Below are 23,573 nucleotides of genomic sequence, written 5' to 3'. Positions count from 1 at the left end.
TTCAGCCCCAGTTCCTACTTCCTTCCTCTAGCATGGGGTACACGACCTAGTATTAAATTGTGCCACTTCTCAAAATCGCTGTCACAGGCAGCAACCAGCCCATCGGTCGGCCCCTAGGTGGCGCTCACACACCACATGAGGCGATCCTTCTCCCACAGCCATCCTCTAATGGACCCGGTAGGAAGCACCTCCCAGCTGACTTTTACCGGTTCTTATTGGCAGCCTCTGGGCCAGCCCGAGGAGTTAATAGTTCAGGGAGGTGGGGTCTGTATGCCCCATGCCCAGCATTGCGGGCAGTGTCGCGGAGACCCAGCTGTGTGGGGACAGGTTGGCAGGGCCCCTGGGACCCCCTCACAGCGTTGCCAGGAGAAAGCTGAAGTGCGGAACAGCCCTCCTTACTCCTACCTACCCTCTTGGCAGTCTGCCTTCAGGACTGGTCAGACGAGTTCCTGTGCAGGTCTAGGTGGGGGCTGGCCATGGAGGAGGAACAGGGAGCCCAGCAGCCAGGGCAGTGACTGATCCGCCCCAAGCCTGGAGACCTCCACACACCACACACACACACACCCTGCTCTCCTGTTGTGTGGCCTGTCTCACGGCATCGGGGACGGATGGTGCAGGAGGACCTGTCTGTCCAGCGAGGCCAGCTCGGCTTCCACCTACATGTGGTGTGTGGCTGTGCCCTGCCCCGGAAACACCAGGATACCCAGGGCTGGCCCTTTGTACACTCCTTCCCCTGACATCTTAGACATGGCCCCAAACAGGCATCCTAGGCTGCTCGGACAGACAGGGAGATGGCATTCTCCGCCTCGCCCCCACCCTCCCCAGTTCCTCTCTGCCTTGCCTTTAAGGCCTGGCTCAGATAGGCAGGCAGTATGGTTCTGAATGTGGAGGAATTCACTGTTTCATGGGAAACCAGAAACATGCCCTGCCTGAGGCTAGGAGGTGACTCACAGTGGGCAGGGCTCAGTCCTGGCTGCCTGGGCCCTGTATCCTGAGCTCCCACTCCCTGAAACCTGCTAACAGCAGCAGTCACACCGGCCACCATCCTTCAGCTTGAGCCTCCACCGAAGGCTTTTCTTGGGCTCGCCAAAATACCACGTGACCGCGGGTTAACTCTTTAGCCTCTCTGCCTCAGCCCTAGGGAGTGCAGGGCTATCCAGCTAGGACAGTGGACACAATCCCCCACCCATGAGTCCTGGACAGACTGAAACCTGCAGGGACAGTTCATGTGGATGTGATGAGTCAGTCCCTGGAAGGCTTCCCAGTTTCTGGAAGGTCACTCAGAGACCGGGGTCTTATTGGTGAGACTGTATGTGAGTTGGGGGCAGAGGTTGCTGCCTAGCCTGGGACCTTGTCCCAAAGAGACCATTCACAAAGGAGGAAATCACTGGCACAAAGCTCACCCTGCTTTATTGCCAAGGCCTTGCAGGAAATGGTGAAGTCCCGGTAGCAGCCAACATAGCCAGTGCCTAGGACTATATTCCAAAGGGTTCCAGCTGAGCCAACAGGTGGGCAGGAGTTCTGTCCAATGCAGGAAGTGGCCAATGCCTATAACATAGCTACTCCTAATGTCTGGTACCACTTTGGCCACTGAACAGACAGGGCCTGGGCCCCACAGCCTTGGGGGTGGGGTGGGCAGGCTATGACACAACACAACAGCAGCTGTGACAACGGCAGAACCGCGGGCAGTGGCAGCAGGAGCAGCAAGGACAGCACCAGCAGTGGTGGGCAATGTCGTCACCGCGTCCCACAGGTGGTATGCCAGCATAAGTCAGTCCTGCTGGGCGCTGCCCACTGCTGTAGGGGTTGCAGGGTGGTTGCCAAGCCTCCTGGCTCTGGTTGAGGGCAGCTCCCTTGGCACCCTTGGCGCCTTTGGTACCCTTGGGCCCTGGGGCTTCGGTGGGTTGCAGGACACCTGCTGTCTCTGAGGCACAGGTCCCTGAGGGCACAGGTTGCATCTCGGAGGCTAATGAAGAGGGAACCTCTTCTAACTGCTGTCCCAGGTCAGGCCGCAGGTGAGCCCGGGGGATGCTGATGTGGGCGTATGGGTTCTTGACAACCATCTCGTGGGGGTCCATGGCCCAGGCTGCAGGGGTGGGCAGCACACAGATAGGGACTCAGGGGAGGGAACAGCTAACTGGGAGCCTGCAGCCCCTGAAAGCACTCTTCCCAGAAGAAGCCTGCTCCATCACGGGCCACATCCCTGAGGCATCAGTGTCCACAGACATGAAGACATCAGTATGTGTGCAAGACCTGTATGTCATGAGGGGTGGGTCCAGGTATCTAGCTGAGCCCCCTCCCCAAGAGTTCTGACACTGCCTTGGGATGCATTTGGGAATGGGGGATGAGTTGAAAGACACAGCTTAGCTGGTCCAAGGAAGAGCAGGGGCTGCCCTGAAGTACCTCTAAGTACAGGCCAGTTCCTCTGTCCTGGGGTACCCCTGAGTACAGGCCAGTCGCTGTGGCCAGGACTCACCTGCAGCAGCAGCAGTCTCTCTGCCCAGTTCTCCAGCGCCAGGTTCCTGTGCCTGTGAGTGGAGCTACCAGCTGGCTGCCTTTTCCCTCCTAGAGAGGGGTGGGGCCCTGGGGCGGAGCTCAAAGATCTTGGGGTTCCCAAGATCCCAAGAGTGCCCAGCAACTGGAGCACGACAGTCAGCCACCCCTCATTCTCAGGTGGGTGGAGGCCAAGGTTTGGGTATGGAGGGGCATTTGCCAACCTGAGGTGACTCAGTCAGGATACATCTTAGGTATGCCCCACACTCACCAAGGAGGACTTAGGGTCATAGCCTCAGCAAGGAAGTGGAGTTAGAACCTCAGATTCAGAGATTCAGGGGCCCGTATGTGGTCCGAGGTTCCCAGCCACTGCTTACAGCCCTTATTGAGGCAGAGTCTCTTCTTGCCACCCCCAGCCCATACTCAGCGGAGATATGCACTTTAAGTGCATAGGCTACAAAGGCTATTTGGAAAATTTTCCACTTTTCTAATTACAAAGAAAAAAAAAATGTTTGGCCAGGTGTGGTGATACACACCTTTTAATCCCAGCACTTGGGAGGCCAAGGTAGAATTGCCGTGAGCTTGAGGCCACCCTCAAACTACAGAGTGAATTAATTCCAGGTCAGTCTGGGCTAAAGTGAGACCCTACCTCAAAAAAATAATTTTTTTTTATTGACACGCCTTTGTAGTTGAATCTTACTTATCTGGGATTCGGACACAAGTGACAACAAACAGCTGATTTCAGAAACTGCAATTTCCCTGGGTTGGTAGGTTTGTGTTGGGTCTAAAATTTCCCAAAGCTTTCAGGCCCAGTGCTGCATCCTTGGGCCTGGATCTTCCCACCTCCTCAGCTTCACCTCGTTTGTCCGTAGGGGACGTGCAGAGCCGCAGTGAGGGTGGGGAAGGCCATACGGTGCAAGCAGTCAGGGTCAGGACTGGCACGGATGGCCTCCTCCGGATCTCGACTAAGCGGGCGTGAGCCCTCGACCCTGCACTTGCAAGCTCTGCCGAGGGGAAGCATCAGCAAAGGACCAAATTGGACGAGGCCCACAAGCTAGAGTGACGGAGTGGTCTGCGTGCAGCCAGACAGGTCGAGACATGATTACTGTCGACTCAACAAGAGAGGCAAATTGGGTATGGGGGGGGGGGGGCGCCAGGAATTCCGTAGCCAAAGAGAGCTTACTACGCAGGCGCCTTAAGCCCTGCCCATCGCTCCTGTAAACTCCGCCCCTCACCTCTAGATGGTGTCTGGCGCATGCGCAAACAGACTGAGGCAGCCAGTGAAAACTTTATCCCCCAGAAGCCTCCGCGTCCCTAGGTTTCCCAAAAAATCCGGTTTGGATGAACAGATAATGATATTCGCTTTGGGCCACTTGGGCCACACTTGGGCATTGAATGGTGGGGTGGGACATCTTCCCCCCCTCGGGGGGCGTGGCCTCACATCACGGGGCGGGGCCTTGAGCTAGGGATGGGATCTGCTGTCCTGTACCTGCGATGAGAATGGGTAGCTCGGTGCGCAGAGCCTGCCAGTGGAGGTGGGCTCCAGTACCTCTTCCAGGCACGGCTAAGTTGCCCCACCATCTTTCCAGGGTCCCACGAAGCCCTCGCCTTTTTCTCCAGTCACATTCTTGCTCACCTAGCCAGGGGATCCCAAACAGCTGCAAAGCTTGGCCCTGCTCTGCTCACCAAGAACACTTGTATAGAGAGGGACTGTGGCCTGACGGGAACCCGGATTGTACAGGATGAGGCGTAGGGGCGCAGTGGCTGGTTACAGGAGGGACACCGTGGTGACTGTGGCAGAGTAGAATTAGATGTCCTGACACCAAGGTCCCTAATTACAGTTACCAGCGCGTCCTTGGTCCTCCCTTCACGGATGGTGGCCAGCAGCCAGAGGTGTGGCCCAGGCAGTGGAGGACACGGTGGTAGGAGGAAGCAGAAAGGAATGGGGCCTCTTGCTGGGTGGGGTCAGGATAACACATAACTGAGTAACAGAGACGCACGTGTTGACATGATGGGATGCCGGAAAGGGCTAGTCCACCCTGGGCAGGTGAGTGTGTTCAGAGTAAGCCCTCCACCCAAACACGTGGACGGATAACTAGGCTGTCTAGCTATTTCCAGCCTTCTGCATACTGTTTGTTGTCCTTCCAACTCTACTCCTGGCTCTCTCAAGCCCTTCTATCCACTCCTCAGATATCTGCTTGACACCACCCCTCTCAATCGCGTTAGCTGTTATCGCCCTCTCTGAGCTAGCCAGTACTGGGCACAGCGCTGTTGAATGGGAGAACTCCAGGCGTTTGCTAGGGGGTGGTGTGGAGTGGAAGGACCCTGGTCCTTCAGAGCATGCAAGGCAGACACAAGGTTGGGGTGCTGGGACCCTTATCTTTCTTGGGACCCCCTGTGGGGCACTGTGAAACCCGGAAATATGAGCGAGGAGAAAAGAGGGTGCCCCTTTCAGAATAGGGGGAAGGGTTTGGCCAGGACCCAGGGCCAGCCAGGAGGGAAGAAAAGGACAGAGGCGACGCGGGGATCCTGACCCGCATATAGCCCGAGGGGAAGTCGACCCCAGGAGCAGGCGTCAGGCCCGGAGTGGACCCAGGGGCAGCCGGGAGACTGGCCCCGCCCCGCAGACCCCGCGCGGGTCCCCAGACTGGGGGTGGCGCTGCGGGCGCGGGCGGGCGCCGCGCGCACTGCGGTCCCCGCGCCTCCGCCGCAGAGCGCGCCACGCTCCGCACGCACCTGCCGCCGCCGCCGCCACTGCCGCTGCCCCTGCCGCCGCCGCCGCCGCGCCGAGCCCTGAGCCCAGCATCTGTGCCCGCGCCCCTGGGTGCCGACCGCGCCCGCCATCGCCCGAGGTCGCCACTGGAGCCACCGGAGCCACCCGACCGAGGCGCGAGCGCCGCATCCAGGCCTGTCTTTCAGACAACCTCTGCGGCGGCGGCGCGGCCCAGGAACGCCAGGCTGGGGCAGGTGAGCGGGGGAGGGGCGGGGGGTTGGATGCATCACTCCTCTCCATTCCCTCTGGGTCAGTCCTCGGGACACTGCGTCCGGCCTTGGAGGTCGTACTGGGCAGGGGGATCTGAGTCTTATTCTCCAAGAGATCTAAGGCTAAGATCAGGGTCAGAGGTCGGGCGCCCAGTCCTTTGTGCAGGGTGGGGGCGAGGGCAAGGTGGGCCTCCGCGCTGCCCTCAAGCTGTCTCTCACCCGCAGCTTGGGCCTGGTGCAGGCCTCTCCTCTGCTGGTGCCGCGGAGCCTGCAGCCCGGGTTCTCCTGCAGCCAGGGTTCAGGCTAGCTGCCTTCCCTGGGAGCCCTGTCCTGGAGCCATGGGGCCCACCTAGCCCCTGCTTGCCCAGAGGTCCCGGCCCAGGGACTGCTGACCTCGGCTGCAGGAGGAGCCCCCTCCACGCCCTCTTGCCAGCCTCAGCAGACAGAGACCCTGGGTGAGCCCCTGGGCCAGACCTCCAACCGAGGGCATCCTCCCACACCCCCTTGTCCCCGCCTCCCTCCCCCTCCCCCGCCCCTTCCTCCTCCTCCTAGGACTGGACCAGAGAAGCCACTGTGGCCGCTGGGGGGGGCCCTGCCCCCCCAGCTGTCACCGGCCGCCCCTAGCAGTCCACGGGGCGGCCGGGGTCCCCACCAGGCCTGGCAGGACCAGGATGCTGCCCCCACTCTTCCACCCCGGCCCCACCCAACACCACCACCTGCCCCAACATCCAGTCTGACTGGAGACAGCCGGATGCCAGCTGACCCTGGGCCCGAGGTGGGCAGTGGCTGGCCAGGCCTCCTCATGTCCTGCCTGAAGGGCCCCCATGTCATCCTCAAGATGGAGGCCATGAAGATTGTCCACCCTGAAAAGTTCCCTGAGCTCCCAACAGCTGCCCCCTGCTTCCCACCAGCACCCAGGCCCACCCCTACTCTAGCGCCCAAACGTGCTTGGCCCTCAGACACAGAGATCATTGTCAACCAGGCATGTGGGGGAGACATGCCTGCTTTGGAAGGGGCACCCCACACTCCACCCTTGCCACGGCGGCCCCGCAAGGGCAGCTCGGAACTGGGCTTCCCTCGGGTGGCGCCTGTGGACGAGGTCATTGTGAATCAGTATGTGATTCGACCTGGCCCGACAGCCTCTGCGCCTTCGTCATCAGGGGCAGTGGTGGCGGGTGAGCCCCTGGAATGTCCCACCTGTGGGCACACGTACAATGTCACCCAGCGGCGGCCCCGCGTGCTGTCTTGCCTGCACTCCGTGTGTGAGCAGTGCCTGCAGATTCTATACGAGTCTTGCCCCAAGTACAAGTTCATCTCCTGTCCCACCTGCCACCGTGAGACTGTGCTCTTCACTGACTATGGCCTGGCTGCACTGGCTGTCAACACCTCCATCTTGAGCCGCCTGCCACCTGAGGCGCTGACTGCCCCATCCGGTGGCCAGTGGGGAGGCGAGCCTGAGGGCAGCTGCTACCAGACCTTCCGGCAGTACTGTGGGGCCGCTTGCACCTGCCATGTGCGGAACCCACTGTCTGCCTGCTCCATCATGTAGCGTCCACCTGCCCACTACTGCCCACCGGCCCTTGCTCGCCGCTTCTTCAGGGACCTGGCCCTGCCCTGTTGCCCGCTGACCCTTCCTCGCCCACCGTGGCTTCTGGCCCTACCCCGCGTGGCATTGTCGCAGCAGCCAACTTTGCCATTAAAACTCTTTGCCAAAGTTTGCACTGGTTCCCTGGACTGAAGCTCACTCTTTTGGGCTGTGCTTAGGCGTGGGCCTAGGGTAGGTGTTGAGGTCCGCAGCCCAGACAGGGTCCAACCTGGAGCTGCCAGAGGGAGGCCCAACTCTGCTCAAGGTTGGCCTGCTTTGCTCATTGAAGGCCAGGCATGTCACTCAGAAGAGCTGGGGCTGCCCCAGCCTATGTGCAAACTCCCCACACATTGGTGCAGAGGGTTGCTAGTGTGTGCCACAAGTGTGTGCCACATAGTGCTAGTGTATAGAACTGGTGGGCAGAGATGGAACTTCTCACTCGGGCATGGTGATATCCATTGGTAATCCCAGCACTAGAAGCTGAGGCAAGAGAATTGGAAGTTCTAGGTCAGCCTGAGCTACAATGGTGATACCCTGACTTTAAAAAAAAAAAAAAAAGAGGTCTTTTCCTCAGTGCTGCGGTTGGTTATGTGGTGGACAAATTGGTCAATGTCCCGCGTGCAGTTTGGGTCTCCCCAGGATGTGTGGAAATGGCTTTTGGGAAGCCTGAGAAGGGGCTTATTGATGGCTAATATCATGAAGGGGTACAAGGACCCAGAGGCCTTCTGTCTGGCACCAGACTGTCTGAACTTGCAAATGTTATCGTTTAAAAAAGAGTTTATTTATTTGAGGGAAAGAAAGAGAGAGGCAGATAGAGAATGGGTGTGCTGGGGCCTCCAGCCACTACAACTAATGAACTCCAGATCCATACGCTCCTCACTTTATGTGGGTTCTGGGTAATTGAATTGGGGTTGTTAGGCTTTTGTAAGCAAGCACCTTATCCTCTGAGCCATCTCTCCAGCCCCAAGAAGTTATCTTTGTAGAAGGTTTGTGGGGAGAGCTGTCTGGATGATGCAGACTGGGTAATGGTGAGTTTGGCCGTGGTAACAATGTTATCAGTAGCTTCTATTGGTTGAGCCATTTCCTGTGCCAGGGACAATACTTAGGTTGTAGCACATCACCTCACATTGCAAAACTAACAAGCTGTGACGTGGGCTACATCTTCCAGGTGAGTGCCCTGGGTTTGGGATTGATGTCGGGAGGCTGTACAGGCCAATCAGGAATAGAGCTAAGGCTTGGGCACTCATAGGCTCCAAAGTCTGGGTTGACCCTTGCTCTTTGCATTCTGTAGATCCAGTGCTGTCCCCCAACTGTTCTGGGCTACCCCTCTGGCTCTAGACTAGGCTGGGTGAGGAGCTTTTGCAGGCTGACTGTTTGCAGCAGACACCCCTCTTGCCAGCTGCTATGGCTTTTAGGGGCACATACCAGCATTTATCTGGAACAAGGTGGATGGGCCCCTGCCTTCTCCAGGGAGGAGCATCACTGCTGGATCTCTGTTCAGAAGGACCTCAGGATGGGGAGGAGTGGCTTAGCTTCTGCCCGTGGCCTGTACTGTGCCCAGCCAGGGCAAGCACGTGGGGCTCTGTTTACGGCACTTCCTGCTGGACCAGCCTCCTTCAGCAGCTGCCCTTGTCATGGTGTCCTTGGTTCAGGCAGTTTCTAGGCTGCACGGGAAGTGACCACTCTGGCTTCCTCTGGCTCTTGGGTGGCCCTGGTCTTGGGTTCAGTGATGGTGGCAGGTCTTTGCTGAACAAAGGATCTGACCTGAGCTTTCCAGGTTGGACATCAGGATCCCTAGATGTAGGTACCCAGGGCCACCTTGGGATGGGTTTACCGCCCATAGCGGTCCAGGAGCATAAAGAGCACCCCCAGAAGCACGAGTGGCATGAAGATGAGCAGCAGCCCCAGCAACTCAAGCACCAGAAGGCTCAGCAGAGCTAGGCGGCGGGCACAGGGCCCATGCTCCCGTAGTGCCCACAGCCAGGTGCCCAGGCTGGGAGGGCAGGGCAGGAAGGGCAGACATCCCTGGCCACCCAACGGTCCTGCCAGGAAGCGCAGCTGGTAGCGGTGCTCCAGGAGGCCCCAGGGCCCAGGGCCAGGACGTGGAGGGATGGAGGCTGTGGGATGTGGCAGGTGCTGGGGTCCATCAGCTTGAAGCAGCTCTTCCTGCAGCCGGCAGATCTCCCACTCCAGCATGGGAGTCTTCTGACGACATAGTGGGCAGCGCACACGGCCCACATCAGCGCTGGGGGCCGTGCCCATTAGCTGGTGCAGACAGGCTGCACACAGGCTGTGACCACAGTTCAGCAGCGTCAGATCATGCTCCCCAGGCCCATAAGGCTCAGTGCAGATAGGGCATTCTTCCCTCTCTGCCTGCCCCTCTCCCTGCTCAAGCCCCTCCGTGGTTGGCAAAGCCCAGGAACCCAGCAGGGGCTCACTGTCTGGAGTTTTGGCACCTTGGGGAGTCCTGAGGTCATCTTCTGCATCTGCTGATAGCTGGCACAGTGGGTCCATGTGCTCAGGGGCTGAAGAAGTCCAAGGTGAACTGGTAGTTGCAGAGATGGTGCCACTGGGCCCCACGATGGGGTCCCCAGGACAAAAGTCAGGTTGGATAGACGAGGACTCCAGGGTGATGGTAGCGGCAGCTGAGGGCCTAAGGGTTAGTGTGGCCCTCAGGTCCAGTCAGGCCCTGGACTCCACCCACTCACTGTGCACTGACCTCCAGCCACTCCCTTACACTTGCTAGCCCCACTAGAAGTAAACTTCATGGGTTCCTGTAATGTGCCATGCAGTGCTGTCTCCAGCTAGATCTGGTCTGAGCCTGGTAGTGGCTGGGTCTGATCACTCTATCAGTAACTGACCCAATGAACATACATACTCCTCAGCTCCCAGCTGCCAGGGAACCTGCTGGACTCCTCTAACAGGGTTTCTCCTCCCAGAGGCCGAGGCCCTGCCCAGAGGCGGGATTCCAAGCACCACGCCCACTGCCCTCCCATTCCTCTAGCCCTCTCTGGGCAGAAAAACAGCCAGCTCTAGCACCTGGCCAGCATCTTCTCAGCAGCTCTGGGGCCTCTCTCTGGGTTCCTCCCTTTGTGTATCAGAAGTCAGGCAGGAATTGGCTGAGCTGCACTCAAAATCAGACAACAGAGCCGGATGTGGTGTGGTGACACACGCCTTTAATCCCAGCACTCAACTGGCAGAGATAGGAGGATTGCTGTGAGTTCAAGGCACCCTGAGACTACATAGTGAATTCCAGGTCGGCCTGGGCTACAGTGAGACCCTACCTCGAAAAAAAAAGAAACAAACAAAAAAAGACAAGTCCAAGAGTTGTCCCTGAAGTACCTGGTGGTGTTCACATATGAGACATCCAAGTGCAATACAACTCAGGCAGGAGGAGCTGGCAAGGACATGCATGTGCACACACAATGGGTCACTGCTACCCCTGGCTGATGCAGACAAGACACTCTCAGCACCAGAGCACCAGGATGAGCAGAAAACGCAGTACATGTGGGAGCAACTATACCATCATTTACTATGGATGTTTTGGACCAGGAGACAGACTGATCACTTTTTTTTTTTTTTGGTTGTTTTTTTGAGGTAGGGTCTGGCTCAGGCTGACCTGGAATTAGCTATATAGTCCTCAGGGTGGCCTCAAACTCACAGTGACCCTACCTCTGCCTTCTGAGTGTTGGAATTAAAGGCATGTGCCACCACACCCAGCTTCTTTTATTTTGTTTTTCCACATAGGGTCCTCCAGGCTGACCTGGAATCCCCCCTAGGTAGTCTCCAGGTGGCCTCGAACTCATGGTGATCCTACCTTTGCTTCCCAACTGCTAGGATTAAAGGCGTGCATCACCATGCCCAGAGCTTTTTTTTAATATTTGAGAGGCTGGGGAAATGGCTTAGGCTTTAAGGCATTTGCCTGTGAAGCTTAAGTACCCTGGTTTGATTCCCCAGGACCCATATAAGACAGATGCACAAGGGGGGCGTATGTGTTTGGAGTTTTTTGCACTGGCTTGGAGGCCCTGGTGCGCCCATCCTCCCTTTCTCTCTGCCTCTTAAATAAATAAATAAAATATTTAAAAAACATATTTATTTGGGCTGGAGAGATGGCTTAGTAGTTAAGCGCTTGCCTGTAATGCCTGAGGACTCCAGTTCAAGGCTTGATTCCTCAGGACCCACGTTAGCCAGATGCACAAGGGGGTGCACACGTCTGGAGTTTGTTTGCAGTGGCTGAAGGCCCTGGTGTGCCCATTCTATTTCTTTCTCGCTCTCTGTCTGCCTTTCTCTGTCACTCTCAAATAAATCTGGGTCCTTTGGCTTTGCCAGCAAGCACTTGAACAGCTAAGCCATCTCTCCAGCCCTGGCCCATATCAATCCTGGGTCTTGGATGCCTCCTACCCAAGCCTGAGCCCCCATGGGTGCTGTAAGGTAACTACATAGCAGATGGGCAGAGCATCTCTCACAGGACCTAGGTGTGCAGGATGGGTTTCATCCTGTGTTACTGTACTGTACTAGGGCAGTGTGGGCCAGGATACAGATGTGGGGTATACTGATGGGGACCGAGAGTCTTCCAGGGGTACAGGCTGCAGTGGGGACAGGGCTGAGTGTGGGATTGGGTCCCATTGGAGTGTGGCTGTGTGCAATGTCCTCCTGGCCAGCTGGGGCCTGCAAGCCACACCCAAGGTCTGGTAAAGGCTCTGGGTTTAGAAAGGGCCAGAAGATGATGATGGCTCCTCAGCTAGGTGCTTCCTTCTGTCTCTTGTGGCCTCCCAGGGCAGCCACAAGGGTGAATATGAGCTAACAGGTGGCTGGCTTCTTAGGCCCAGGTCTCAGTTTGGAAGCGCAGTGTCCGCTGAAGATTGGCAAGATAGGCAGCTGCGTCAGAGTTAGAGAGTCCACCATATTCTTGGAAGACAGATATCAGGGCTTCCGCAACATCCGTAGGCATGTACTTAGCATTGCTGAAGAAGTAGGCCACAGACAGCTCAGTGATGTTGAGGCTCCCAGAGGGCTAGGCCCACCCACCACTCTCCTGAGCTAACTCACCCTGCTAGGTAGAAAAAAGCACCACGAAGGTTCAGCAGCTCCCAGACAAGGGCCCCCAGTTCTCGGAGCCGGTGCTGCACATACACCTTCTGTTCCTACAGGGAGCAGAAGCTGAGTCTGAGCTGTACCCACTTCTACCCTACCCCAACCCCATACCCTGCTTCTAAGCATACCCACCTGCTCCCGAGAGAAGGCTGTGACTAGGGTCAGGCAGCCCCTCTCCTCCAGCTTCTGCCACTCAGGTTGCCAGTAAAAGTCCTGATCCCGCAGGCGGCAGCCAAAGAACAGGAAATTTTCTAGAGAACACAGGGTGGCCCCAGTATGGATGCAGGCCCCTGAGGTTCAGCCAGACCAGCCCTGATGATCACCTTCCCCTGGGACTTCTGTACTCACCAGTCTGTCCTTGGGCCACACGCTCCTGAATGGCTGCTCGGAAGGGGGCCACGCCAGTGCCAGGTCCCACCATGATCACAGGTGTGCCTGGTGTCTCTGGGAAAACCAAACCCCCAGACCGAACCCACAGTGGCACTCTGACAGGTCCTGCTGCAGGAGGGAGGCATCATAAAAGGGCTCAAGGGACCAGGCTGAGATGTTCACTGGGGCCTGAGCCCAGCATTGGCAGGGTATACAGGTGAGTCTGGGAGCCTTGGGTTGCAGTTTCCCCCAACCCCAGAAGCAGGAGTCACCTTGCTGAGGATCCAGGGATGCAAGCCAGGAGGAGCAGAGGCCCCGCCGGGGCTCCTTGAGCCGGGTCTGGTATTGTACCACAGCCACAAGGATCTGCAGTCTTGTAGGATGAGCCTGGGGGGAGGGGCAGTGGGTATCCCATTCTGCTAGACCATTCCTGCCTACCACACCGGAGACAGTCCTTGATAGACAGTCTCTGGTCAGATGGCAACCCCTGCTGGCAAATGCCCTGCCCCATTCCAACTTTCCCAAGGTTGGTCCTAAGCTCTGCTCTAAGGACCGCTCACCAACAGGGAGGAGGCGATGGAGAAAGCCCGTGGCCGAATCTGTGGGATCAAGTCCAACAGGTAGTCTGCAGGGATGGCACCTGCTGTGTTTGGAAAGTCACAAAGCACCTGGGAAATAGGAAGAAGTAGTCTCAGTTTGGTGGTGGCACACCATGACTCAGGAACCCACACCTGCCCACCCGCCCACCCAACAGCCCACCTCCAAGATGGTCCTTCGGGGCCGGTTGCAGTACTCGTAGAGCTCTTCCTGGCCTCGGGCAGAACTGAACTCCAGCAGCTTCTCCCGCTCCAGCTCATGTGGAGACAGACAGGCCAAGAGCTCAAAGAAGGAACGGCGAGGCACACTGGCAATATCCAGGTATTGGGACACAAGGTGCCTTACAGAGCAGGGCTGGGGAAGCCCTGGTGGGCAGGGAACACCTGCAGGCACAAGGGATGACTTGGTGGCTCAAAATCTCGGGTGGTGCCTCAGAACCAAGGGCTGGCCTGGCTCCCGTGCTCACCTGGTTCCCGAGGCTGCAGCACGAAGTACTGGTTGGGATCCAGGCCCAGCACCTGGCAGAATTGCTTGGTGTGGGCTGCTGAGTTTGAGGGCTGAATCAAAACCACATCACCAGCAGCAAAGCTGTGTGGAAAGCCACCAGTGTTATGGGGTGGTATAGAAGGGGCAAAGGGGTTGAGGGGAGGGGTTGTGTATTTTGAAGGAGGATGGGAAGAGTCAGGAGATGAAGAAACTGAAGTCAGGCATGGTGGCACATGCCTTTAGTCCCAGCACCTGGGAGAGTGAGGTAAGAGGATCGATGTGAGTCTGAGGCCAGCCTGGGGCTACAAAGTACGTTCCAGGTCAGTCTGGGCTAGAGTGAGAACCGACTTCAAAAAAACAAAACAAAAAAACCTTAATGTCACCAGGCATATGCCTTTAATCCCAGCACTTGGGAGGCAGAGGTAGGAGGATTGCTGTGAGTTTGAGGCCACCCTGAGACTACATAGTGAATTCCCAGTCAGCCTGGACTAGAGCAAGACACTACCTAAAAAAAAAAAAAAAAAAAAAAAGACTTAAATGTCCAGGGATGGCTGGAGGTCTGTAGATAGAAGCCCCCAGGTGCTAAACTGCCAACTTCCAGCTTTGGCAGACTCTTCTGAACCCAAGGTCCACTGCCCACCTTCTCCCTAGGATACTTAGGTTCCCTGTAACCCCTGCTTGGAGCATATGGTTGTGCTTGAGCCCCTCACCTGATGCCAGAGCCTGTGATATCAAACTCTATTAGCCGAACATCCTGGAAATGTTGGAGGCCGGTGACTCTCTCATTGGCAACCATGGGTGCCAGAAAGGGCTGTAACTCCGATGCAGGTCCTTGGGGGGCTGAGCTGGTGATGCTCAGCTCCCCAGAGCCTGTGCTGGGGGCTTCCTGGAGGAACTGGAAGATGAACTTGGAAGGCAAGCTGTGGGGGAGAGTGGAGATATAAGGTGTGGGCCTCCTTCCTAGGGCCACTCAACCAGATCTTGGAGGGAACCAGGCAAGATGCTTTGGTGCTCACTCAAGACCACACTCACGGGATTCCAGGAGGGATCACAGGGAGGTCAAGAGGCACTGGATACAGTCCCAGTACCTTCTCCCACAGGGCTTCCAGCCAGGGGTCGATGGCGGCATCAGGTCTGGGGAGAACACGGGTGTTGGGTGAAGCCAAGGAGGGGTGCCAGGGTGAGACACTGACACACAACTCACCCTAACTCATGCTGGTCATCACCCAGACAGGGGGGCAGGAGAGCGCTGCCCCCTAGTTGCAGCAGCCGGCGGTGCAACTTCTTGGCCACAAAGTTAAACCTGTGGGAAAAGGGAGGCAGACTCAGGGCCTAGGCTGCCCAGGAACCAGCAAAATGGTGCAGGTTTCCCTAGGAGGTTTCTCCCTCCACAATAGCAGCACCTTAGAGGTGGAGCCACACCATGCTAAGGGCCACAAGGAGACTGAGGCAGGCACTAGAGTAATAAATAGCAGGTCACCTGATCACCACGAGGGGACAGTTTAATTTCTTCTACTGATTTGTCATCCCAGGGTAGAGACTGAAAGCAACTAAGGCCCTGGACATCCTGGCCAAGGCTCTGATCACTCCTGGGGAGAGTGGGGGGTGGGGCAATGATTTCCTACAGGCTGTTCCCTTTCTCTGGTCTAGAAGGGCACACTAGCTTGTCTTCTAGGGATCACATCCACAGTTGGCCCCAACTGGCCTGGTGCATGCACACTTTTACAAAAAGCAAAACCTCTCAGCAGATCAGGGTCACATGCCACTCATTTTCCTATTTCCTGTTTTTTTTTTTTTTTTTTTTTTTTTTTTTTTTTTTTAACTGGGTAGGGTTTCACACCAGCTCAGGCTAACCTGGAATTCACTATGTAGTCTAAGGGTGGCCTTGAACTCATGGTGATCCTATTTCTGTTTCCCTAGTGCTGGGATTAAAGGTGTACATCACCATGCCTGGCTTTGTTTTTTGGTTTTGAGACAAGGTATCACTCTGGCCCTCCTGCCTCAGCCTCCTAAGTACAGGAGTTACAAGTGTGAGCCACCACATCTGGTTACCATTTTGTCCCCCCCCCCCCACTTAAAGTGATTAAGACTCCTGTGAGGCACACAGCTTTTAGTGGTGTTGGAATGGTACTCAGTCAGGTGACATTGGGCCCCTATGGGCAGGTTTCAAAGTGCTGGTGTCTTAGATGCTGTTTTGTACCTTTAAGCACAAAGCCCTCATCATAGCCTCAAGAAACAATGTACACCACTATTTGCTTAGGGCACAGCTCTGCTATGAAAACCCTGAAAACAAACTTAGCAGCTGTCCCCTGACCACAGAAGCACTTGAGGCGAGTTATCCACTTAACTGTTCTTTTCAACTTGCTTGTACCTCATGAGAAACAGGAACAGCTTGGTTTTTGTTGAACTGCATCATGTGTTGAGATGTGATAATGGCTGTTCTGAGCCTGACCATACCCTGGATTCTACAGTGAGAACCTTCCCTCCCCACCTGTGCCCTCCACTGGTCCAAGTCTCTGCAAGTTAGTGTGCCCACAGGAGTATCTGTGGATAAGAAAGACAGTAGTGCCACAAGGTTTATAGAGGATGGGCTCTGGGACTGGGCTGCCCAATCCTCCTCTTACTTGACCTTGAGAGCTGTCCCTGACTAGCCAGCATGCCTGCCTACTACTTACTTGGCATATGAGGAATCCCCGAGGCCTAGGACAGCAAAGTCCATCTGACAGAGGGAGGTGGATGGCAGGTTCTTCCGGAATATGAACCTCCAGAAGTTCTGTAGCCACAGAAAGCTGTATTAGAACCCCAGTTCAGGCTGGAGTGAGAACAGGACAGTGTAAAAGGAAGGTCATTAAGAACTAAAACTATGGGCTGGAGGGTTGGCTTAGCATTTAAGTTCTTGCCCATGAAGCCTAAGGACCCTGGTTTGAGGCTCGATTCCCCAGGACCCAAATTAGCTAGATGCTCAAGGGGGTACACACAACTGGAGTTTGTTTACAGTAGCTGGAGGCCCTGGCACGCCCATTCTCTCTCTTTGCCACTTTCTCTCTCTGTCTGTTGCTCTCAAATAAATAAACAAACAGGGCTGGAAGGATGGCTTAGCAGTTAAGGTATTTTTCTGCAAGGCCAAAGGATCTAGGTTCAATTCCCCAGGACCCACGTTAGCCAGATGCACAAGGGGGCGCACATTTACAGTGGCTGGAGGCCCTGGTGTGCCCATTTTCTCTCTCTCTCTCTCTCTCTCTCTCTCTCTCTCCCTCTCTCTGTCTCCCCCTCTCTCCCTGTCTAATAAATAAATAAAAAAAATTTTTAAATAAACAAAAACAATTTTAAAAAAGAACTAAAACTGTACGCTGGCCAATATAGACTACCTTCCTTCATGTAGTGTGAGTTACACACCAGGAAACTGCAAACAAATGTGCCCAGTTTTAACTTCTCCCCACAGCCCATTAACTAATGCTGCAGGTGGCTCTTTAGTGACCACTGCCCAGCCCAACGCCCTCTTGCAGTGTGCTCAATAAACTTTTTCTTATTCTACAGGGCCAATTCATTTACCTCATCAATCCCCTCTGTGCTATCATAGTGGGCAGGTGGTCAGCTCACTGGACAGGACAGAACTATCTGACCAAGGTACTCCTTTGGGTGAAGCAGTAAAACTGCCCTACAAAGTGCTCAGGGGAGGTGGGATGCACCCTAGTATTGAAAACCACCTCTTTTTGACCTGGGGTTTGTGTCCTTCCACCTTGGTGGCTGGCTGCTGAGGAGCTGATGATACCTGCTGGCTGTCCCTGTTCTGGCAGTCACCAGATCATGTTTTGTCCTCAGTGGCTAAACTCAGTGTGACTTGATGGTCACCTTTTTTCCCCACTCCCCCAACCCCTCCCTTCATGCCCCCTCAGTTGGTCACCCTTTTTGCTTTTAGCAGGACCCTTTACTGTCATGTGGCTGCTGTTACTGGCTGGAGGCTTGTCCTTCAGGTCTGGAACATTCTGTTACTTTCTTTGATAACTTCCTGCTTACTCTTTCTCATTCTGAGGTCACTGGCCCAAATTAAAATATATATATATTTATTTGTTTGTTTTCGAGGTAGGGTCATGCTGTAGCCCAGGCTAACTGGAATATGCTATATAGTCTTAGGGTGGCCTCAAACTCATGTCAATCCTCCTACCTCTGCCTCCTGAATGCTGGGATTAAAGGCATGCACCACTACTCCTGGCTCTTAAAAGTATTTTTTTTTTAAATTTATTTATGAGAGAAAGAATATGAATGAATGGGCAGGCCAGGGCCTCTAGTCACTGCAAACAAACTCCAGACATATGCGCCACCATATGCACCTGGCTTACATGGGTTCTGGGTAATCAAACTTGGATCCTGAGGCCTCGCTGGCAAGTGCCTTAACTGCTAAACCATCTCTCCAGTTTTTTTTTTTTTTTTTTTAGGCAGAGTCTTAATCTAATCCAGGCTGACATAGAACTCACTCTGTACCTGACTAGCCTGGAACTCATACCAATCCCCCTACCTCAGCCTTGTGTTAGGACTAAAGGTGTGAGCCACCACAGCAGGCCATCAGCATTGAACATGCCAGTCCCTCCTAGCTTACAAACCCCTTCTTTGAAATTCTTTAGCTCTTTCAGTCATGTATTTTTGTTGTTGTTTATTTTTTCAAGGTAGGGTTTCACTGTAGCCCAGGCTGACCTGGAATTCATTATGTAGTCTCAGGGTGGTCTCGAACTCATGGCAATTTTCCTACCTCTGCTCCCAAGTGCTGGGATTAAAAGTGTGTGCCACCACGTCCGGCATCTCTCTCTCTCTCTTTTTAAAATTTATTTATTTGAGAGAGAGACAAAACAGACAGTGGGTGTACCAGGGCCTTCAGCCTCTACAAACTAACTCCTGACACAAGCACCACCTTGTGCATCTGGCTTATGTGGTTCTTGGGGAATCAAACCTGGGTCCCTTGGCTTTGCAGGCAAGCGCCTTAACTGCTATGCCATGTTGTTAGCCCCATATCTTTTCCTTATTTTTAATTTTTTTTTTTTTTGTTGTTGTTATTTTAAGGTAGGGTCTCATGCTAGCCCCAGGCTGACATGACTCACTCTATAGTCCTAGGCTGGCTCAAACTTGCAGCAATGTTCCTACCTCTGCCTCTCAAGTGCTGAGATTAAAGGCATACACCACTATGCTTGGCTTTTATGACTTTATTTTTTAAAAAATATTTTTTATTTATTTGTGAGCAAAAAGAGATGGGGAAGAGACACAAAGGGAGTGAGTATGGGTGCGCCAGGCATCTTACCACTGCAAACAAATTCCAGATGCACTTGCCACTGTACATCTGGCTTTATGAGGGTGCTGATGAACTGAACCCAGGGCAGCAGACTTTCCAACTGCTGAGCTTTATCCCCAGTCCCTTATTTCTATTTTTTAGAGTCAGGATCCTGCTTGAGATCAGGCTGTCCTCACATTCATGATCCACCTGCTTCAATCTTCTCAAGTGCTTGGATTTCAGGTGTGTGCCAACACTTCTAACAAGATGATTTGTTGGTTTGTTTGAGACAGGATATCCTGTAGGCCAGGACAGCCTTGAACTCCTGATTTTCCTGTTTCATTCTCTCTACTGCTGGGATTACAGGTATGCATTACCACTTCTGGCTGGGATTTTTTTCTTTTTGGCTTTTTGAGATAGGGTCTCACTCTAGCTTGAGGAGACCTGAAATTCACTATGTAGTTTCAGGCTGGCCTCGAACACTCACAGAATCCTATCTTGCCCTGGGATAAAGGTGTGCACCACCATTCCTGGCTAGGATTTTTTTTCCCCCGGAGGGAGGGTCTCGCTCTAGCGCAGGCTGACCTGGGATTCACTGTGGAGCCTCAGGGTGGCCTTGAACTCACAGCAATCCTCCTACCTCTGCCTCCCACGCCCGGCTTTTTTTTCCTTTTTGGACAGGTTCTGTTATAGGTGGTCTTGAACTCCTAATCCTCCTGCTTCAGCCTCCCTAGTGCTGGGATCACAGGTATGTCCTGCCACACTGGGAAAAGATCACTCTAAGGGCCACTAGCAGCCCCTGGGATGCTACTGAGACCTGATCTTATTTGACTTTAGTACAACTTTGAGGTGTCCTTCACTAAGTACATTCATGCTGGACGGCAGTCCTGGGGGAAATAGGAGCTTCCTTTTCTCACAACTCTGTATTCTGGCCCCTTCAACATTGAATGTGGTCCCAGGATCTTCCTGGAGTTCCAGATGTATTTACGCCTCCTCTGGTACCTGCCCCACCAGACACTCTCCTTCGGTGGGAACAGCTGTGCATCCTGCTTCCTGATTTGCGATTCCACTCTTCACCTTCTACATTCCTCTGCTAACACACCTGGCTGACTCTACCTTCGCAGCATCTCTGGAATGCGTGCGCTACCTTGTACCACGACCTCAGTGCAATTCCTCTTGCCCCTGGAGACAGGTGGTAGTTTTGCTCAAATGTGTGACCGTGTCGTCACCACCCTTTCTACAGCCTTCATCTTTCAATCACGGATCACATTCCTGGTACCCTCCAGTAACGGGACCCAAACTACGAACCCTTATCTGTCCTCAAGAGCTCTTCCTAGCACAAACAACGGGCTTACCTTCATGTTGTCAGGGGGGTCTCCTTGGCCTGTGGTCGCACAAACAAATATCACCAGGGGCTCCCTAATCAGATTCGCCTCCAGGACAAGACACAGGTATTAGGTTTTAGGACTGTGATATCAAGCACCCCCCTTCCCTGCACTGGGCCCCTCTCCTTCAGCCCAGGGTGACGGGGCAACGTTTAGGGTGTTGTTCCCAGTGGCCCACAGGCCTTCTCCCCCTGGGGCCGAGGCTCGTGTGAAGCTTCCCCCTTGCCCAGGCGACTCCTACGGTCACCAGCGGCGGACGCGACGGCAGGGGGGCCCGCGCCTCACCACGGCATACGAGTCCAGCGCCTGCACGCGGCAGCCCAGCCGCCGGCGCCTGGCCTCGCGGCCCAGCCTCTCCGCCTGGTCCTGGGCAGTGCCCGTCTGGCTGCCGAAAAGCACTAGGAGCTCGGGCACCGGCATCTCCTCCCGCACGCACACTCGCACGCACGCACGCTCGCACGCTCCGGCCCGCCGGCCGCACAGTTTTCCGTCTTCCGCCGTCTCCCGGAAGTGACGCGCTCAGGCCGCGACGGCGGGGCATGGCGTCCGGGCGCAGCGGGCGTCCGCTGGCGGCCAGTGCTGGGTCCCGGGCCTGGGCCGGGGGGGTGGCGGAGCGCCGGGGCCGGGGACCGGAGCGGGTAGGGCCGCTCATTCCCTCGCTCGCGCAGCTGCGACGGCGGGCGCCGTCCAGGGCCGCTGGCGGAGGCAGCGCGGCCCCGAGCGGGGCGCCGTCGGCGGGGCGCCGGCCGGCGCTCCTCCGGCGCGATGCTCTTCTCGCTGCGGGAGCTGGTGCAGTGGTTGGGTTTCGCCACCTTCGAGATCTTCGTGCACCTGCTGGCTCTGTTGGTATTCTCCGTGTTGCTGGCACTGCGGGTGGACGGCTTGGCCCCGGGCCTCTCCTGGTGGAACGTGTTCGTGCCCTTCTTTGCCGCTGACGGGCTCAGCGCCTACTTCACCACCATCGTGTCTGTGCGTCTCTTCCAAGACGGGGAGAAGCGGCTGGCTGTGCTGCGCCTCTTCTGGGTCCTCACGGTGCTTAGCCTCAAGTTCGTTTTTGAGATGCTGCTGTGTCAGAAGCTGGTGGAGCAGACTCGAGAGCTCTGGTTCGGCCTGATCACGTCTCCCGTCTTCATTCTCCTGCAGCTGCTCATGATCCGTGCTTGTCGCGTGAACTAGCCTCATGCAGGGGCCAGAGAGGGAGCACTGCATAGCTGGAGTGCCGAAGCTTCCAGTCCTGGCCCAGACCAAGCCACATCGGAGGAGAGGTCTTGATCCAAAGGCTCTTACTGCTTGTGTCCAGTTGAGTGTCCAGTTTTCTGTATGTCAGTCATGCCTGAGATTGTTTCCTTAGCAAGACTTAGAAAAGTGCAGCCTTAATCCTTGAAATATATATATTTCTTGTTATTCATGCTGTGAGTTACTATCCTGGATTGAGCACCTGAGAAGGCCCCAGCCCGACAGTACCAAGTCCTCTGACAGTTGGAAACTGTATATAAGTAAAATGTCTTGATAGCACTGAGCATCCTCCATGAATTCTGGGGATGTGCTCCTTTACAAAGAGGCTTGTCCAGCCAGCAGCACTGAGCTGAGAGCTTACCGTCCAGGACAGAGTTCTCTGAGCTATGAAAATGTAACAGGGCTTGTACCTCCACTCCTGAGCCATGCAGGAGAATGGCCCCTTTTCCATTGCAGTCTAGGAATAGACAGCAGAATGTTAAAATGACGAAAGAACTGGTCTCAAGGCATTCATTGCTTGGTTTCCTGTCCCAGCAGGCTGCAGTTTCACGGACTTTTCCCCCACCTTGTGGCAGGCACCATTAGCACATACATCTCAGACAGACAGGCCTCCCTTCCTAAGGGACCAAACCCAGGAACAGATACTGTGATGCCAGTGGACATGGAGGCCACAAAAAAGAGCTTGTGAACAGCGCAGGCTTGTTGGCCTAAGGTACCACAGAAGAACGCTTGCTGAAATGAGAATAAAATAAGAGAATGTTTTCTTGAAATGAACGATAGTGCCCAGGTCTCTCAGTGTTTAAGATGACTGGTAACATGCTGCCTGCCATATGGATAACAGAGTAATGCTGTAGATGGGCATAATGGATAGTGGGGGACTATTTTTGGAAAGCCTGCATTTTGCTTTAGAAAGTGGCTAACCTGGTCCCAGCCCCAGGTGAAAGTAACTGGATAGAAACTGTGACAAGTTGATGTGATGCTGGAGCACTGGGCTTCTTGCCATTGTGTGGTGATTAGTGACCTTCGATGGCACCTGTAGAGCAGGGATAGCAAATAATTGCCTAAGGATTGTTTTAACTTTTATTTTTATTTGTTTATTTGAGAGAGAGGCAGAGAGACAGAGGGGAAGAGAGAGAATGGGCCCACCAGGGTCTCCAGCCACTGCATATGAACTCTAGGTGCATGTGCCACCCTGTGCATCTGGCTTTTGTGGGTTCTAGGGAATCAAACCTGGGTCCTTAGGTTTCGCAGGCAAGCACCTTAATTGCTAAGCCATCTCTCTAGCCTGTTTTAACTGCTTTTATTGACAACTTTCCTCCCCCACTTTCCCTTTCACAAATCCACTCTCTATCATATCCCCTCCTCTCAATTAGTATTTTTGTTTTAATGTCATCATCTTTTCCCCCTATAGGAGATCCTGGATATCAAGGCCAATTTGTGTCTGAAGGATTGCATTGTAAGCAGTCCTACCCTTCCTTCAATGGACCCTGAACCTTGGAAAGTATGATAGAGATATCTCAGTGCTGAACACTCCTCTGTCACCACTTCTAAGCACTGTGGTGCCTTTTGGGTCATCCCATTGGTCACCACCATCTGAAAAGAGAAGCTTTAACCCAAAGTGAGAGTAGCATTAACACATGGTTATGAATGTTAAGTGCTTACAGGGCAGTTTGGTGAGCATAATATATGCATTTAGCCAGACAAGAACAAGCATTACACTCCTAGGGCTCATGACCTCACCCACCATAGGCTTTTGATTAGGTTTTCAGTAACAGGCATGTATATTCCGTCCCATGGAGTGGGCCTCCAGTCCAATTAGAGAGCAGTTGGTTTCCCCCATAACAGACATGCCACTATTGCATGTGTTGGCTCATTTGGCCTGGCTGGCCAAACTTAAGGCTTGCAGTGTCCACCGTTTTCACCACTGATGACTTCTGTCTCCCATAGGACTGCATGCAGAATAGCTTTTTCTAGCTTTCTGTCAGCTGGTCTACAGGAAGGAGGTTTTCAGCTCAGCTCTAGCTTGATTTCTCAGTGACCTTGCAGTGCAAGCATGTGGGGTCTTTAGCAGTAGGGTCTTACCATC

At 54.6% G+C, this 23,573-nt stretch overlaps 4 protein-coding genes across 7 annotated transcripts; 2 read left to right on the top strand and 2 right to left on the bottom strand.

Annotated features, from left to right (window-relative positions):
• Positions 1–1,475: 1,475 nt before the first annotated feature.
• Positions 1,476–8,620, bottom strand: Cysrt1 (cysteine rich tail 1). Of its 2 annotated transcripts, none has more exons than XM_045159752.1 (2): positions 8,486–8,620; positions 1,476–2,086 (listed from the first exon to the last, which is right to left on the bottom strand). In XM_045159752.1, the coding sequence occupies exons 1-2, from the start codon at positions 8,538–8,540 to the stop codon at positions 1,641–1,643; spliced, it is 501 nt and encodes a 166-aa protein (XP_045015687.1). In that variant the 5' UTR covers positions 8,541–8,620; the 3' UTR covers positions 1,476–1,640. The 2 variants fall into 2 exon arrangements, with proteins under 2 accessions (XP_045015687.1, XP_004654182.2); XM_004654125.2 differs by lacking the exon at positions 8,486–8,620 and adding an exon at positions 2,477–3,043.
• On the top strand, positions 5,335–7,192 carry Rnf208 (ring finger protein 208). The gene is made up of 2 exons (XM_012947857.2): positions 5,335–5,460; positions 5,701–7,192. Exon 2 carries the CDS (start codon positions 6,227–6,229, stop codon positions 7,022–7,024), a length of 798 nt encoding a protein of 265 aa, XP_012803311.1. The 5' UTR covers positions 5,335–5,460; positions 5,701–6,226; the 3' UTR covers positions 7,025–7,192.
• Positions 8,559–20,671, bottom strand: Ndor1 (NADPH dependent diflavin oxidoreductase 1). Of its 3 annotated transcripts, none has more exons than XM_045159735.1 (14): positions 20,537–20,671; positions 20,222–20,299; positions 16,282–16,379; positions 14,811–14,909; positions 14,639–14,740; positions 14,317–14,526; positions 13,587–13,708; positions 13,283–13,503; positions 13,084–13,191; positions 12,796–12,910; positions 12,503–12,652; positions 12,287–12,405; positions 9,484–9,705; positions 8,559–9,325 (listed from the first exon to the last, which is right to left on the bottom strand). In XM_045159735.1, exons 1-14 carry the CDS (start codon positions 20,669–20,671, stop codon positions 8,891–8,893), a joined length of 2,214 nt encoding a protein of 737 aa, XP_045015670.1. In that variant the 3' UTR covers positions 8,559–8,890. The 3 variants fall into 3 exon arrangements, with proteins under 3 accessions (XP_045015670.1, XP_045015660.1, XP_045015665.1); XM_045159725.1 differs by lacking the exons at positions 8,559–9,325; positions 9,484–9,705 and adding exons at positions 11,311–12,024; positions 12,110–12,204; XM_045159730.1 differs by lacking the exons at positions 8,559–9,325; positions 9,484–9,705 and adding exons at positions 11,311–12,024; positions 12,110–12,204 and having other exon boundaries at positions 12,503–12,649.
• A 311-nt stretch (positions 20,672–20,982) lies between these two features.
• Tmem203 (transmembrane protein 203) lies at positions 20,983–22,261 on the top strand. The gene has a single exon (XM_045130270.1). It carries the CDS (start codon positions 21,017–21,019, stop codon positions 21,425–21,427), a length of 411 nt encoding a protein of 136 aa, XP_044986205.1. The 5' UTR covers positions 20,983–21,016; the 3' UTR covers positions 21,428–22,261.
• Positions 22,262–23,573: the final 1,312 nt, after the last annotated feature.

This window comes from Jaculus jaculus, chromosome 1 (genome assembly GCF_020740685.1).
Source record: "Jaculus jaculus isolate mJacJac1 chromosome 1, mJacJac1.mat.Y.cur, whole genome shotgun sequence".
Classification (NCBI taxonomy): Eukaryota; Metazoa; Chordata; class Mammalia; order Rodentia; family Dipodidae; genus Jaculus; species Jaculus jaculus.
The sequence above is the reverse complement of the archived record's forward strand: the minus strand, read 5'-3'. Positions and strand labels throughout refer to the sequence as shown.